The sequence below is a fragment of the Rutilus rutilus genome (genome assembly GCF_951802725.1).
Source record: "Rutilus rutilus genome assembly, chromosome: 25".
Taxonomy (NCBI): Eukaryota; Metazoa; Chordata; class Actinopteri; order Cypriniformes; family Leuciscidae; genus Rutilus; species Rutilus rutilus.
This window is the reverse complement of record NC_140229.1, coordinates 20,936,713-20,950,619: the sequence shown is the minus strand read 5'-3', so window position 1 is coordinate 20,950,619 and position 13,907 is coordinate 20,936,713. Positions and strand designations below refer to the sequence as shown.

Genomic DNA, 13,907 nt, shown 5'->3' with positions numbered 1-13,907 from the left:
TGCGTTCGCTGGCAAAACCTTTACGTTCCCCTGAGAAACTTTGCGTTCACTGGCAAAACCTTTACGTTCCCCTGAGAAACTTTGCGTTCGCTGGCAAAACCTTTACGTTCCCCTGAGAAACTTTGCGTTCGCTGGCAAAACCTTTACGTTCCCCTGAGAAACTTTGCGTTCACTGGCAAAACCTTTACGTTCCCCTGAGAAACTTTGCGTTCGCTGGCAAAACCTTTACGTTCCCCTGAGAAACTTTGCGTTCGCTGGCAAAACCTTTACGTTCCCCTGAGAAACTTTGCGTTCGCTGGCAAAACCTTTACGTTCCCCTGAGAAACTTTGCGTTCGCTGGCAAAACCTTTACGTTCCCCTGAGAAACTTTGCGTTCACTGGCAAAACCTTTACGTTCCCCCGAGAAACTTTGCGTTCGCTGGCAAAACCTTTACGTTCCCCTGAGAAACTTTGCGTTCGCTGGCAAAACCTGTGCGTTCCCCCTAGAAACTTTGCGTTCGCTGGCAAAACCTTTACGTTCCCCTGAGAAACTTTGCGTTCGCTGGCAAAACCTTTACGTTCCCCTGAGAAACTTTGCGTTCGCTGGCAAAACCTGTGCGTTCCCCCTAGAAACTTTGCGTTCGCTGGCAAAACCTTTACGTTCCCCTGAGAAACTTTGCGTTCACTGGCAAAACCTTTACGTTCCCCTGAGAAACTTTGCGTTCGCTGGCAAAACCTGTGCGTTCCCCCTAGAAACTTTGCGTTCGCTGGCAAAACCTTTACGTTCCCCTGAGAAACTTTGCGCTCGCTGGCAAAACCTGTGCGTTCCCCCTAGAAACTTTGCGTTCGCTGGCAAAACCTTTACGTTCCCCCTAGAAACTTTGCGTTCGCTGGCAAAACCTTTACGTTCCCCTGAGAAACTTTGCGCTCGCTGGCAAAACCTGTGCGTTCCCCCTAGAAACTTTGCGTTCGCTGGCAAAACCTTTACGTTCCCCTGAGAAACTTTGCGTTCACTGGCAAAACCTTTACGTTCCCCTGAGAAACTTTGCGTTCGCTGGCAAAACCTGTGCGTTCCCCCTAGAAACTTTGCGTTCGCTGGCAAAACCTTTACGTTCCCCTGATAAACTTTGCGTTCGCTGGCAAAACCTGTGCGTTCCCCCTAGAAACTTTGCGCTCGCTGGCAAAACCTTTACATTCCCCCGAGAAACTTTGCGTTCGCTGGCAAAACCTTTACGTTCCCCCGAGAAACTTTGCGTTCGCTGGCAAGACCTTTACGTTCCCCCGAGAAACTTTGCGTTCGCTGGCAAAACCTTTACGTTCCCCCGAGAAACTTTGCGTTCGCTGGCAAAACCTTTACGTTCCCCCGAGAAACTTTGCGTTCGCTGGCAAAACCTTTACGTTCCCCTGAGAAACTTTGCGTTCGCTGGCAAAACCTTTACGTTCCCCCTAGAAACTTTGCGTTCGCTGGCAAAAACTTTACGTTCCCCCTAGAAACTTTGCGTTCGCTGGCAAAACCTTTACGTTCCCCCTAGAAACTTTGCGTTCGCTGGCAAAACCTTTACGTTCCCCTGATAAACTTTGCGTTCGCTGGCAAAACCTTTACGTTCCCCCAAGAAACTTTGCGTTCGCTGGCAAAACCTTTACGTTCCCCCTAGAAACTTTGCGTTCGCTGGCAAAACCTTTACGTTCCCCTGATAAACTTTGGGTTCGCTGGCAAAAACCTTTACGTTCCTCCCAGAAACTTTGCGTTCACTGGCAAAACCTTTGCGTTCCCCCTAGAAACTTTACTTTCGCTGGCAAAACCTTTACGTTCCTCCGAGAAACTTTGCGTTCGCTGGCAAAACCTTTGCGTTCCCCCTAGAAACTTTACTTTCGCTGGCAAAACCTTTACGTTCCCCCTAGAAACTTTGCGTTCGCTGGCAAAACCTTTGCGTTCCCCCTAGAAACTTTACTTTCGCTGGCAAAACCTTTACGTTCCCCCTAGAAACTTTGCGTTCGCTGGCAAAACCTTTACGTTCCCCCTAGAAACTTTGCGTTCGCTGGCAAAACCTTTGCGTTCCCCCTAGAAACTTTGCGTTCGCTGGCAAAACCTTTGCGTTCCCCCTAGAAACTTTGTGTTCGCTGGCAAAACCTTTGAGCTCTTTGCGAGCAAACGCAAAGTTTCTTGGCGGAACGCAAACATTTTGTGAGGGAAAGCTAAACTTTTGAATGCAAAAGCATTGACAAAGATTTTTTTCCTCCATCTCATCTTTTCCTTCACCGTTTCCCTTTAGGGGCTCCGTACAAAAAAGCATTAGCTCTCATTTTATGAATTATAGTCTGTTATTTAGACTCTTTTAAAGTTGAAATTGAGTTACATGCTTTCAGGCTCCACATTAACATCCGTCTGCTTTAAAAGCCTGTAAAATATTAATAATAATTACATTAGTGTACTTCCTGACAAACCCATCAAGGCAAGGCAAGATTATTTATATAGCACATTTCATGCACTATGCTAATTCAAAGTACTTTACACAGAAAGGAATTAAAATAATCACAAAATAAAAACAAGGAAAATTAAAACAGTTTATTAACAGGAATTAAAAGAGATATAAAGATGATACAGTTATAAAAGGAATTAAGAGCAAAAAGATGATAGATACTTCTCATCTGGCAAACCACTGGTGTATCATTTTTTTCACAGCTGCTTGTTTTACTGTGAGATTTTCCCATGTGGATTGTACTGTGGCTGTGGTGTTCTTTCAGCACGCTTAGGTAATCTATTGGACGTCTCCAATCCGATTTTTCACCTAAAATCGGACAGGAAGAGCTCTAGGAAAGGAATCGATCCAATCTGCACACCAAAGATTTGTTCGGAGGCTCTAGGACTGACTCCAGTCCGCACCCCACAGAACAGATTTTCTGTGATAGATACAGTGTAATCAGTCGGACATACAGTATTCAATCAATAAATGCTAAACAGATGTGTTTTGAGTCTGGATTTGAATGTGACTTCTGTAGGAGCACATCTGATCTCTTCTGGAAGGTGGTTCCGGCATAATAGTTAAAAGCAGACTCACCATGCTTAGAGTGAACCCTTGGTATTTCTAGCTGATGCGATCCTAATGATCTGAGGGATCTGTTAGGTTTATAATAAACATGATTTCCAGCAGGGAAGATATCTTGAACCATGTGTTACTCCGTGCTCAGTGTTTCCTGCTAGAATAGAATGCAATAAAATGAAGCCCCTCTCAGTGTTGTTATTTTAAAAAATCATTTTTGATAATTGAAATAAAGCTTAAAATAAAACAAAATATTAGATGAAAAACTTCTAGGTGATAGTAAAGGTGACCTAGAAGGTGATATAAAACTATTCTTATCACCACGTCGTGGTTACATTATCTATTGAATAGAATAGACCACATATGTCTGGAAAGGACATGTGGAAACTGTTGCAATGCAAAATAATGGATTGTAAGAACATTTAGAGAAAGAAATACGCACCCTAAAACTTTATTCTCTTCTAAAATTGTACTAAGAACGCGTAGTTTTCTAAACAAAAAACAGCTATGGACTACTCATGAAGTATTAATCTTGATGTGAAGGATTCCAACGTACACAAGAGCAGCGTGCGAGGCGGAGGAGCTTCGGTTGCCGCTGAAATGAAGGGCGCTCAGAAGCGCGCGGACTCGAGGCACGCGACGCGTCGCTACAAACACGCGCACCTGACGACAACGGTCGCGCTGTGATGTCACTCCAGGTCTGACAGAAACACTGCTTGCGCGCACTTTCACTCGCATCACTCCACCATGCAGACCTGCTTCTACACTCAGCTGTCTTATTTTATGGTAGGATTATTACAGTACGACGAATGAAAAAGGCATAAGAATTTGCACGAGAGTCATTTTATGAAATTTCATCAGCAGGATAATGGAGCAAGCCCAGACATCCAGTCATCTAATGAAGATCTGTTGTTGGACTTTGCCACAGGTGAGAAGTAGCCTACTATAGACCTAAGAAAATGCAAAGCACTTAAAAACAATTAAGAAGTTAGATGCAGATACGAATTTACACCTGAAATCTGAAAATATGTCATTGTGTTTTTATTATTGTTGTAGGCCTATTATTAGGCTACAAATATTATAGTAGCTGGTATTATTTTCATTTTTATATGTTTGTAAAAATAAAACAACACTGAATACAGTCTTTCTCTTTTCCACAGGCGAGTGTCAGTCACCAGCCACACATGAAGTGTCAGAACACACAGATCTCTCTCTAGAGCTCAATAGACAGGTGGGGGTGAGTCAGTGCAGCTCATACTATAACTGCTTTAAACTTTTTATTGTGTTTCTTTAATTATTACTTGCCTTATTTTCATCTCTAATTAAATTAGCCAGAATTCTTGCTCTGTTTTGGGCTTGTCCCCCACCCAAACTTTATAATTTCCCCTGTATCATAAATATAGGCTATAGTGTTAAAATAGTTCATAGTGTTAAAATCAGGGAGATTAACTTTTTTGCACTAATTTGCACTTTTTCATAATTTTCATATTTTCCATTCATTTATGTCAAGAAAGCATTTTAGAGAACATTTTTTTTTTTTTTTTGGCTTATGTTTTTATGGAGAAATTTATTTCAATTAGGACAGGTTTTGTATTATAGACTGATCGTATGCCCTTGCTCTGAGAATAAAGTTTATTTCTGTGAAAAAGCCATAATACTCAAAATGTGTGTGTGTTCGGTAGCACGGGTGTGCATGTATCCACGCATGCACAGGTCCGAGGCCTTTATATTTGCAAGCGCACATGTAAATATGTAAACATGAACATGACGAACAGGCTCCTGAACACTAAATGTTTCTCTTATTTTCGATTTCCCCCATTTATTTTCAATGGATGTTCAGTTTTGACCAATATAAGCTCAGATCAATCACTACAATCAGTCAGTTTAAAAAATAAATACAAAACCTTGTCCTAACTGAAAGAAAACAAGTTGACAAAAAGATTGAATCCAATATCCGGTGATAATAGCCTAAGAGATTATAAGCTATTTTTTGTAGGCCGGTAATTTTTAAGTGTAACAAGAAGGGGAAAAATCCGCCCAAAAATGATCCAGAAGTAGTTATACAGTACCTTGTGTGAGCAAACTCAGTACATTTTAGTCCAATGTGATAACATTAGCATTTTCGGGGGAAAGAAAATCCTCTCCGAGTCAAAATGACCCGAACTCAACATAACTGGCATTACCAAACCATTAAGTTTAATTCAGAAGCAGTTCATTAATATTTTTATTTTCACAAATTCAAAGTAAATTGACTGCTAGCTGACTTTTTGTGCCAAGTTTGCAAGGTTTATCCAACCTTTTCACCAAAAAAAAAAAAAAAAAATGAAAAAATGAGTCAACTCGAATGTTGTTCAAGGCTATGAACAGATCTTTATTCTGAGATATGTGATAAATGTAAATAGATTTAGGACGTTTCTCTTTTAAGTAGTCAAAAATGCCCCAAACTGAAGAATCGGCCAAAACCTCACACTTCATGAGCTCATTTATTCGTGTAAAAAACACCTTTTTGACCCGTTCAATAAATGTCAGTCACATAACCTGCGGGATCAAATCGTTTTAGGGAACCAGCGAACAGCAGAGTCATGAGAAAATATTCACACGCTGCAGTAGCTGATTTCCACAAGAAGAAATGTCCTATGTGACATAACTGAAGACCACTTCCCTATTTTTTGTGTTTTATTGCTTAGTGACTCATGAATGATCAAATCTTGTCACTGCAAGCAAGAGTCGTTCAGGCCACACTTTGTTAGTACATCCTTGTATTTGTAATCCAAATAACTGGGTAATCTATTCAGATTCGTGGCATGTCGTCCAATTCAGTTTCCTATGTGAAAGTTCCTGCCTGTGACAATGATTCTTCACTTCTTCAAGTATGCGAACTGAGTGACTCTGAATGAGCTCATTCTGTGCGTGATGTTTTGACAGCACATGTCTGACCAGATGAATCACATCATCTCTGATGTCTCCATACCAGCGCTCACATACTTCACTAATTGTATTACTGAGTAATAATCATGTGCGTCTCTCTCCACAGCTTCATGCCACTCTCAGGAGAAAGCAAGAGGAAATATCCGCCCTGAAGGAGACGAATGCCCAGCTGAGAAGTCTGGCTAAACAGACTGAGCATTACGCTACATTACTAGATGTAAAGCATCATTTTTTAATATAAATAAGAGTATGAACAATTTTGAAGTTAACATATTTACCTTTTTACTGCACAACCCTGGTTTTATTGTGAATATTTCATCTGTTCATGTTATTCCAAAGAAAAAACTGTCCATCCACCACCAACATCATCCAATCAATTCCTGATCGAATCCAGTCCCGTCCAACCATTTTTCTAATTTAAGATCCTGTTTCACCCAGAAATACATCAGATTTGGAAGTAAAATGCACTGTGAACGTTTGATCCTGGAACAACATTCCTGTCCAAAAACATTGTCCTAACCATATCCCATAATTTATCCTTAAAATCAGAGGAAAACGATAGTTGAATAAGAATGGTGTAGAAGCCCCTAACCCTTGTTGTAAGCCTAAACTTGACATTAACTAAAACACTATCCCTCAGATCTGTCTTATGGACTGGAAAGTTGTTCCAGGATCAACAAGGATGTTGATCCAGGAACATGTCCTACTTGGTGAAATCACGTTAACCACAAATGACCGTTTGTCAATTCCACTTCCGGTCTACTAGATCTTGACAACTTCGTTCCAGAGAGACTCTGTGTTACACTGTACGCCTGTGAGGTCAACAGAGGATCATTCTTCTGAACACTCCTGGATCTCTCTGCTCACACTGGAAGAGCCATCGGATCCATCTTCCACAGCTCTACCTAACTCCACCAGTTCTGACACACAAAGCCCAACATCAGGGGTCAAGCGGCAGCTGTGGTCCAGCTGGAATGAGCTTCTCTGTGAAGGACTTCTCTGTGAGGACACCAGCTTGAACTGTCCGTCAGGATCCAAGCAGCTCAGGCTTGATAATGAACTTGTACAGGTAGACTTGGAGCATCTGAAGGCCCAGCTGGACCAGGATGAACGGGTTCCTCAACAACTATTAGAAGATTCAGTGCTGACTAAGAATCAAAGCTTTGAGATGTCCTCTGAAGGGCTGGCCGCACAGAGGAAGAACATATTTGGGGCTTTCCAGGGACTTCGGGTGGTTACGGAAACCCCATCCATCAAATCTGATCTGAACATGAACAGTGATGATTGGAAATTTGTGTGCTTCAAGACCTCAATCAGAGACCACAGTACAGTAAAGACAAAGGTTTTCCCACATGGAAAGGCATTCACCTCTCACACACCAATTGGATCTTGTCGGTTCCTTTGGGTTCCTAATGAGCATTGAACAGATACAGTATATGGTCCTGTTTACACCTGCGTTTTGAACGATCAGATCACTACTAGACGAGGGAGACACACCCGTTTACACCTGGTGTTTTAATCTGTCTCTTTTGTCCACTTTCAACCACTTCTGTCCTGATTTCTTTGAGGGGAGGGTCTATGGCTGGGTAAATGTATGGTTTTTTTTTTTTTCAGATCTTTTCGATCTAATGGAAGAAATAAGCTTGCGCAATTTACATATAAATGAGACCGGAGACGACGGAAAGACATACGTAGAGCAGCAGAGTGTGTGAGTGTGTGTTATAAATCAGGAATGGCGAGAGAACATCATGCTTGGTACGGTTTTCGTCTTCAAACCAAACTTGGATCAATCTTCCCATAATGTTTACGCGTTAGGTCAGTAGGCGGAGAGAAGACGATCGCATTTGACCTCATGAGCGTTTACACTACGAAAACAATCCTGTCTGATGTGTTTTCGACTACCTCTGGAAGTGGATCAAAACGTTTTAGACCCCGTTTACACCTGTATTTAGCGTCGTCCAATTGTGATCCGATCGACCAAAACGCATCTTAATTCCAAGTCTAGATAGGACCTAAGATTCAAAGAGTATTCCATGTTTAGACCAGCCAGTCCTTATTTGATTAAGGATGCTTCTGAATTCCCACACCTTCATAGTATTTACTGAATTCTGTGAAGAACTTCTCAGCCATTGGTCAACCTTAAGGCATGTTCATATCAAGAGTGATAACTATAACGATGACTATATTAGCGTCCACACCAACAGACAGAATCATTCTGTTTATTTCAAGCGTGCGCTGCAGTTTTGTTGTCCATCACTTTAAATGTTCGAGCTCTTTAAAGCAGGATGGATTTATCAGCTGGAAAAAAATATTCTGAAAGGGATTCCAACAATATTAGTCCTCTGTGCTGTTTTCGTTTCAGTTGTAGTGTGGATTCTGTTATTCTGTTACATTAGAATGATTTTTAGAACTAAATCTTTATCTTTATAGTTATCGTCCTTGGTGTGAAAAGGCCTTAAAACTACAATATGCAAGAATTGTTTGCCGCTAGAGGGCGCTACATTCCAAACAACAACAACGGCGTAGCTTGATGACGATGTGAAGGAGCGTGGAATGATGGGAACTGTCGTTTTAAACTCCACCGTGGATGTAAATCAGTCAGACGGGAATCGAAAAATCATGTTCATGGATGAGGCTAAGTTCTTTTTTTATAATGACATGCTTTTTGTGGCGAGGGGGGCGTGGTTCAGCGCGGTCTGTAATGGGAGAGAGAAGAGACGAGCAAGTAGGTCAAGTGCAAATGACGAACACCTGTGTCTTATTGCTGTGATCCGCCTGGAGAGACTGCTTATAAGCCGCGCGCTGGAACGAGAGAGACTGGAGAGAAAATTGGGACGCAGAGAAAGAAAACCGGTGGATCCGAGCTCTCATTTTTTAACTGTTTTGTGTCGTCGCGGTTGCCACGGTGAATGCACGTTGTGCACGACTTTTGTTTGTTTTGCTTTATTTTAATAAAGCACGAGTCCCAGTCACGCCGACCACTGTCTTCTTCCTTCCTGACTCTTGAACCTCATCACACTTTTATTTCATTAAAATGAATTAACCGCAAGAAAAGTAAGGTTTAATACTAAATTGGTTATCATAGATGTTACTGTATGTCGAATTCATTGTTGTGATAACGCGGCGCAGTTTTACGTGTTCTAAACAATTGTTGTAAAAGTACATTCGAACATACCCACATCATTTGCCAAAATACTGATTAATCTTTATGTATAACACATGCTATATTTATTTACATGGCCATAAACACCAGACGTGATAAACAATGTCAATAAACTAAACACAAATCTAAAGCAATAATACTTTCCTTACATAAACATAACTATTACCGAATGCTACATTTGAATATAAAATTAAGCATGCTTTGTCGACAGAACCAGCTGCAGTCGGTAAAGAATAATTGTGTTCCATAACGACTGCACGAAACAAGCTAACGTTTGTTGCTTGATAGACGCTACAACTACAACTTACGCATTTGTCCAGGACTCCACGCAGTACGAGCGGAAACCGAGGGTAACGCGGATATGACGCAATTGACTGGCGACTCCCAGCTCCCCCCTGCTCTAACGCCACGTTTCCTTGGTTAAAATCGCAATTTTCTCACGATTTAAAAATAGTTGGAAACATTTGGGATATTGTAAGTAATCAACTTAACAAAATATATAACACTGGCCTTGAGATTATGGGATATTTTAATGCAAAATTCTTGCATATTGTACCTTTAACTCTTAAAAATAAAGTATAATTTATAGTTCAATGAAAAATCTTTAACATCCATGGAATCTTTCCATAGCATAAAAAGCTATATGTATACAATGGAAAAAAGTTCTTCAGATTATTAAAATATTTTTCAGATTAAGAAAAAAAGAAGTAAAAAAAAAAAAGGTTCTTTTAAGAACTGGTCACTGTCTGAAAGGTTCTTTGGGGAACCAAAAATGGTTTCATTGCATCGCTATGCACTTTTGGATCCTTTAATTTTGAAGTGACCATGAAATCAAAATTGAGAGCTCTTATTTTTAAGGAATATTGCAGTATTTATTATAAATGATTCATCTGTGCTCATCATTTTTTTAATTCATGTGTTCTCGTAATCTTTAATGAAAGTAACTTCCCCTCCCTTGCGGCTCATCTTTTCTCTTCTCTGATGATGTGTTGTCACTCACATGAGATCGTCCAATAGCAAACCACAATCATCCAATCAATTCCTCATGGACAAAATCAAGTCCCGTCCTACATTTGTTCTTGTTCCAGAAGCCGTTTCACTCAGATATACATCCAATAAGGAAGAAAAGACTATCGCAACTTCTGTTTCATGCCAACTTTAAGAGTGTATGCTGGTTATGTGTAGTATGTATACATTTACGGACACAGTATATCCGTAATGTTAGAATTTTACTTATTTTACGTATTAGCAAAAACAATTTAACCACAAGGACTTTCTTAGTATCTACAGGTACAGCACTCACTGTTCAACTTTCAAATCTGACGGCTCCTCAGCTCCCATGGCCTTGGATGTCGACTGGTTGCACACTCAAGTTTGTTCACCCGGCAGCCATCTTGAAAATGTTTTCTATTCATGACTCAAACGGACACTCCTCAACAGAGAAATAAAGCTGACATACCACACTGTTCATTAATGGACAATGGGAACAAATAATATATACATTTATTGAAGAAATGTATCCAGTGGTGCAAGACTATGTATTGACAGTGTCTAGAATTTTACATAAGAAATAAATTATACTTTTTGTGGTCTTTTAAAAGCTTCTTTACAGGTGAAGTGCGTACCACTAGCTCAGGGGTCGGCAACCCAAAATGTTGAAAGAGCCATATTTGACCAAAAAAAAAAAAAAAATCTGTCTGGAGCCGCAAAAAATTTAAAGCCTTAAAGGAGTCATAATGTAGAAATTTCACTTTTCCACGAGAATCAATGTATGTTATGATTGCATAATGATTGTACACTGGCCGGGAAGCCGATATTTAAAAGTGAAGCGTTTGTTTACCTCAGGGTTTGTAAAATAGGCCACGTGCACGCGCACGAAAAAACAAGATTTTGATTTCTTCCCCCTCTTGACGTCAAGACGGGGGAGGATATACCAAATATGGACACCGCAAACCTATGCCGCGGGAAGCCCGCCCCTCTCCCCCTCTCCCCCTCAGATTCAGTTTAGTCGACTCGAGAAAGATGGAGAAACCGAGTGCACACCTGAGATGCTCTGTGGTTGACTGCCACAAACAACATGCAAATGTGTTTTATCTACCAAAAACGGACGAAACTATCAGGGAACAGTGGAGGAAATTCATTTTTAATGACGCTGTCCCAACAACTCTTTCAAGTGGCGTATCGTTAGGTGTGTGTGCTAAACATTTTACACCGGAATCATTTACAAATTTGGGGCAATATCAGGCGAACTTGGCCTCGAAGCTCCGTTTGGGAAAAGGTGCCATCCCAACCATCAGGGACTTGCCAGAAATTGAAAAGGTAAAACTGTGTTTTTATTGCTCTACTGTGGTTAACAAATAGCAGCTAACTGCTAATGCGGCTATTGTATGTAACGTTACCTTCGAGGTAAACACGGGGAATGGACTCTACGAATGTTAGCCACATCTTTCCACTTTGTTTTACACTAGCAGCTACAGTAGTGACGGTACAGGAGTCCATGCTCAGTGGCTAAAACTGTTTAAATGCAAGTATGAAAACAATATACCACTAAACATTATTAGCCAAACTCATGCAAAACATGCAGTTTGAAAATAGCTTTCAGTTAGTGGGGCTTCTGTAAGAATGTATCTGGAAATGGTGTATTTTTTCTACGACCAATCAACGCGCCCCTCATTTGCATTATTATAATGACCGTCCACGACAGCCAAAACATCGCATCAGATCTCGCGAGACAATAATGCCTTTAGAAATAAGGGTCTGAGGAGCTCTGTGTTTATTTTTTTTCCACTTTTCTTTTTTAGAAGTGCCTGAAAGACTATAATAGAGCATTGGGTATCCAAGGTAACACAACATTATGACTCCTTTAAATAAGCCTTATAATGAAGGCAACACATGCTGTAAGTGTCTATATTAGCCCCCTAGTATCAAAATGATAAGTAGACTACAAATACATAATGAGCATTCATGATTAAATGTTTATTTTACCTGCAGCGCATCCTGGAGAGAATGACGCACCACATGACTACGCTGCTGTACGATGGTGCTTTAAGTTTAATTTCCATTATAATTTTAATGTATTATGTTTCGTTTTATTTATTCGTGTATTATTTTTACAACGTTGAAAACCTTTAACCCTTTCACACGTAAGTTTAAAATATTCTGACTGACCCCCCAACGTGAGTTTTTCAAGGCGACCGTTATTTAGAATGTGTCACTTTATGGTTTCCATGGTGACGCGTCATTGCGTGTCACGTGACAAACCGCAGCAACAACAGAGCTGAATGAATGATGATCTGCTTTTATGTCATTTTTCCTTTTTTATTCAAAATATTCACAAATTTGTTAGATATGGCATGAAATATCTGATATTCCGATTGTCAAATATATGCAAGTGGAAGTGTTTTGTTGTTTAAACACCTTTATAACGATCGCGTTAGTTGAGCTGTATGCGCGATGGTATGGAGCGAATTATGTGCCATAATTTAACAAACAAATCCAGCATTTTGCAAACAAACTCAATCTACTTCGCAAAGGAAAACTCGACTCGCAAACAAACTCAATCTACTTCGCAAAGGAAAACTCGACTCGCAAACAAACTCGATCCGCTTTGCAAAGGAAATCTCGACTCGCAAACAAAAAGAAACCAATGTGCAAGCACAAAGGTCACAAATGCGTCCAGGCAGATTTTCTCACAAATGCGTGCAGGCAGATTTTCTCACAAATGTGTCCTGGCAGATTTTCTCACAAATGCGTCCAGGCAGATTTTCTCACAAATGCAGTTGAGCAACTTCCTCTTCTAAAACAGTAGATGGCGCTAAACTATAGGCTAATTTAGTGCTAGTCTCCCAGGAGAAGCACTGATTTGAAACTTGCCTTTGCCTACAGCTGAGGAAAATGACCGGTGAACGGGTGTGTTTCTGTCTTATTTGATCTATAATTAACCTTTTTGAGGTTTTCTCTTGCCAAACGTTTATTGCATATCTAGACAGAAATCCACATTAGCACTTAGTAGCACTTCACTCTAGGATCGGGGAATCTATAAGCTGAAAGCTCTGCCATCTTGTTGCTTTTTGTCATTTTTTTCTGCATCGGATTCATGCGAAATTACTAAATTAGTGATTATGTCTACACTTGAATGAATCTATTTCTTTCGTTCTCCATAAATTAATGAGAACATTTAATTTAATTGAAAGGAGGCTCCCACTTATTTATTTATTTAGCCTAGTTGGAATTCAGTCAGCTTAACAATTAATGTAATAAAATAATTAATGCAAAAAAAAATATATATATATACAATTGTTTCTTATCTTGCCTGTGACGTAGCCTATGCAGTGCCCAAATTATTATTTTGGACACACAAATGAAACCCGCCGCTCAATTAAATGAAATGTTCTCATTCATTTATGGAGATAAGAAATAGATTCGTTCAAGTGTAGTTTATGGTGCTAATGTGGATTTCTGTCTAGATATGCAATAAACGTTTGGCAAGAGAAAACCTCAAAAAGGTTAATTATAGATCAAATAAGACAGAAACACACCTGTTCACCGGTCATTTTCCTCAGCTGTAGGCAAAGGCAAGTTTCAAATCAGTGCTTCTCCTGGGAGACTAGCGCTAAATTAGCCTATAGTTTAGCGCCATCTACTGTTTTAGAGGAGGAAGTTGCTCAACTGCATTTGTGAGAAAATCTGCCTGGACGCATTTGTGAGAAAATCTGCCAGGACGCATTTGTGAGAAAATCTGCCTGCACGCATTTGTGAGAAAATCTGCCTGCACGCATTTGTGAGAAAATCTGCCT

At 40.2% G+C, this 13,907-nt stretch overlaps 1 protein-coding gene across 1 annotated transcript; it reads left to right on the top strand.

The window, feature by feature from the left end:
* The first annotated feature begins 2,559 nt into the window (after positions 1-2,559).
* On the top strand, positions 2,560-13,622 carry mcidas (multiciliate differentiation and DNA synthesis associated cell cycle protein). Its single transcript, XM_084399898.1, has 4 exons — positions 2,560-3,948; positions 4,181-4,251; positions 6,055-6,165; positions 6,715-13,622. Exons 1-4 carry the CDS (start codon positions 3,867-3,869, stop codon positions 7,369-7,371), a joined length of 921 nt encoding a protein of 306 aa, XP_084256024.1. The 5' UTR covers positions 2,560-3,866; the 3' UTR covers positions 7,372-13,622.
* Positions 13,623-13,907: the final 285 nt, after the last annotated feature.

Coding starts and splice junctions, on each gene's coding strand:
- mcidas (XM_084399898.1), top strand. CDS start 3,867: ATGAAATTTCATCAGCAGGATAATGGAGCAAGCCCAGACATCCAGTCA. Junction 3,949..4,180: donor GTTGTTGGACTTTGCCACAG/GTGAGAAGTAGC, acceptor TCTTTTCCACAG/GCGAGTGTCAGTCACCAGCC. Junction 6,166..6,714: donor ATTACGCTACATTACTAGAT/GTAAAGCATCAT, acceptor CCGGTCTACTAG/ATCTTGACAACTTCGTTCCA.